The following is a 3,083-nucleotide window of genomic DNA, read 5'->3' as shown; positions in this document are numbered from 1 at the left end:
AGGAGAGAGAGAGAGAGAGAGAGAGAGAGAGAGAGAGAGATGCCCGTGGTGAGAGGCTAAACCAAACTCCCTCCCCCCTCCATGGGGCCAGGCTGGCAAAGGGCTGACGGATCTCAGACACCCCCCCCCTCCTGGCCCTTCCTCCTCTCTGCCCCCTCCTGCCAGGGCCCACGTCTGCTTCTGGGCCCGGGAGTCCCTGTCCCGCAGCCTTGCCTGGTCTTGGCGATGTCCACGGGCATGGAGGCAGCCGTCGTCACCAACCCGCTGATCATGCTGGCGCAGAAGTGGCAGAAGATGTTGTCTCGGAAGTAGCCTGAAAGCGAGAAGAGGCTCGCAGCAACCAGACCGCGCCGGCGGCTCCGGAGGGAGAGAAGGCCTCGGGGTGGGGGTGGGGGGGAGGACCTTTGCAGCATGACTGTCAGACTGGAACGCCAACCGAGGCATGGAACGGGGGGGGCGCCTCATTGCAACACAACTTACCAGAGTCCAGTAAGAACTGCTTGGACTGGGAGTAAGAAGCCAGCTGGGCTGCGTTGACCACCACTGCCCGAGCCATGGTGGGCACACACCCCTAGGGCAGAAGCAGATGAGGAAGGAGAGGAGAGGTGCCATCAGGGCGGGAAGGCAGCCCCCGGGCCCTGACCCAGAAAGGCCCTCTGGCTCCAAGAGAGACCAGGCAGGCCCCAAAGGAGCCCTCTGAGGACTCTGCACACCCCCCCCCCCCCCAGAAGCCAGATGTCCAGCTGAGGCGCTCCCTGCAGGCTCCAGGAGGCGCCTCTGTTTCCAAGGGGCTCTTCCCGGGCATGGGCGGCTGCCCCCCCCGTCCCCAACAGACACGTACTCTCCAGAGCGTGGGCACCCCCTCCTCGCGGGTGATCCTCAGCAGCGCGTTGAAGACGTTCGTGTATCCTCTCCTTTGGTCCGGGGGAAGCCTGTGTGAGAGAGAGAGACACTCCCTGGCACCCGCGGCACAAGCAAGCCAGGCTCAGCCCCGTGGGCGACCCCTCCTCCCCCCCGCGGCACCCACCTGCCGTCGGCCGTCATCCGGATGAGCGCCACCTCAGCCGGCGTGCCCACGAAGGCCCCGACAGCCCCCGCCGTCATTCCGATCAGGGCCTTGACGAAGAAGTTGGGGGGCCGCCCGTCCTCGCCCGTGAGCTTCTCGAAGAGGATAGTGTAGATGCCCAAGCGGGTGGTGGTGTACGTGGCCTGGCGCAGGAGGCCAGCAGAGAGCCTGCCACAAGAGGCCAGCGGGTCAGGGGGGCGACAGGCACACCCCCAGCCCTCCTGCTGGCACGGAGCCAGCCCCTCCACTCCCAAGCGGAACTCAGGGCCCTGGTCCCTCCTACCAGCAGGCAGCTTGGGGGAGGGTTGGGGGTGAGCGTCTGCCCCAGAGACAACCCATCCCAAACTTTGCCCCCTGGCAAAGAGCAACTGCGGTGAACCAGCACACGCGCACGCACCAGCGCGATGCAACAGCTCCGGGTTTTTCCACAGCCTCTTTTGCGTTCTTTTAAAGAACAACTTGCCCGATCTTTGACCCGTCAACATCTCCCAGGAGCTGATGAAACTCAGAGCTAGGGTGAGGGGGGGTGGGGTTATCCCAAGGGAAAGATAGAGGGACCCACCCACTCCCGGTGCACCCCTACCCAGTATAGATGCCCCGCACGCCCTCCTTGCGGAGGATGCTGCCCACGGCGTGGAAGCTCGTCTTGTACTCTTTCGTCTTGGCCCCCTCGCCGCTCAGCTGCATGCGGTTCTTCACCAGGTCCAGGGGCTGCACAAACACCGTGGCTGCCATGCTGGGGGGGCAGGGGAGAGAGAGAGGGAGAGGCATGGCAGGTGGGCCCAGGCTCCTCCCAAGCACCAAGGGAATGGGTGCCAGGCAGGCTCAGAGCTGGGGCCCCTTGGTGGGGTCTGCCTTGCCTATCCAGGCCTGGGGCCCTGCAGCACGGGCCACCCACTGGCCCCCAGCGCTCCCCGAGGGCCTGCAGTCCTCCCTTCCTCCCTCCACAGCCAGGCCAGGGGCTGCGTGGGGAGGGGGCAATGCCTCCCTCTCAGCTGTGGAGTCTTGTGAGCAAAAATCCTACTTGGTGAGCTACCTCGGTTGGAGTATCTAGAATAGGATCCAGGCAAACCCGGATTCAAATCCCTGCTTTGCCATGGAAGCTTTGGGGAGGGGGGGCCCTTGGGCCAGCCCCGCACGCAATCAGCCTCACCCACCTCACAGGGTTGTTGTGCGGATAAAACAGGAGAAAACGTAAGCAACTTTGAAGACTGGATTTATACCCCGCCCTTCAGTACCCAAAGGAGTCTCAGAGCGGCTTACAAACTCCTTTCCCTTCCCCTCCCCACAACAGGCACCCTGTGGGGTAGGCGGGGTGGGGGCTGAGAGAGCTCTGACAGAAACTGCTTGCCCAAGGTCATCCAGCAGCTGCAAGTGGAGGAGGAGTGGGGAATCCAACCCGGTTCTCCCAGATTAGAGTCCGCACACTCAACCACTACACCAAATTTTGGGTTCCGGATGGGAAGAAAAAGCAGGGTATTTATTTATTTATTATTTCTTAAATGCATATCCCGCCCTCCCCGCAGTGGCATAAGCAATGCAAACAAATAAAACCCACCCCATCCATCACAGGCTTGCTCAGGGGAAAGCTCGCAGAACACCTTGCTAGGCTGAGAGTTGGGTGGGTGTGCGGGATAGAACAGCGCACGCTCCGCCCGCGACTACCCCCCCCCAAGGGCACAACGGAGCTGGAAGGGATTCCCCGAGGTCATCTAGTCCAACCCCCCCCTGTACGAGCTTCCCCCGGGGCCCGGGCGACTGTCGAGGAGGGGGGGGGCAAAGGGGGAGCGCGTGCCGACTCCGAAGTCCAGCCCGGGGAAGGGACTCGGATGGGCCCGGAGGCATGCCGGCCCTAGGAAGCTGCCTCGACGGGCGCAGGGCTCCGCGTGGCCGGGGGTGCGCCCCCCTCTGCAGGGCCGCGGGAGGCCGAGCCGGCGCCTGTCGCCTGGAACGCCCAGAAGGGCGCGCTCTGCACGGCCCCGACGGCTCTGCTGCTGCACGCCTCCCTCCGGGAGGC

General features: G+C 64.1%; 1 protein-coding gene across 1 annotated transcript in view; it reads right to left on the bottom strand.

Annotated features, from left to right (window-relative positions):
* SLC25A11 (solute carrier family 25 (mitochondrial carrier; oxoglutarate carrier), member 11) overlaps nt 1-1,826 on the bottom strand; it is a 3,268-nt gene extending 1,442 nt beyond the window's left edge. Inside the window, exons 1-5 of the mRNA XM_015427899.1 lie at nt 1,650-1,826; nt 1,028-1,234; nt 842-932; nt 481-571; nt 153-313 (exon numbers count right to left, since the gene is read on the bottom strand). Coding sequence (XP_015283385.1) covers nt 153-313; nt 481-571; nt 842-932; nt 1,028-1,234; nt 1,650-1,801 — 702 coding nt within the window. The 5' untranslated portion in view covers nt 1,802-1,826. The remainder of the gene's footprint in view (nt 1-152; nt 314-480; nt 572-841; nt 933-1,027; nt 1,235-1,649) is intronic.
* Nucleotides 1,827-3,083: the final 1,257 nt, after the last annotated feature.

This window comes from Gekko japonicus, unplaced genomic scaffold, assembly GCF_001447785.1.
Source record: "Gekko japonicus isolate JY-2015 unplaced genomic scaffold, Gekko_japonicus_V1.1 scaffold761, whole genome shotgun sequence".
In the NCBI taxonomy this organism is placed as follows: Eukaryota; Metazoa; Chordata; class Lepidosauria; order Squamata; family Gekkonidae; genus Gekko; species Gekko japonicus.
Note: the sequence above shows the minus strand (reverse complement) of the source record. Positions and strands in the feature narration are given on the sequence as shown.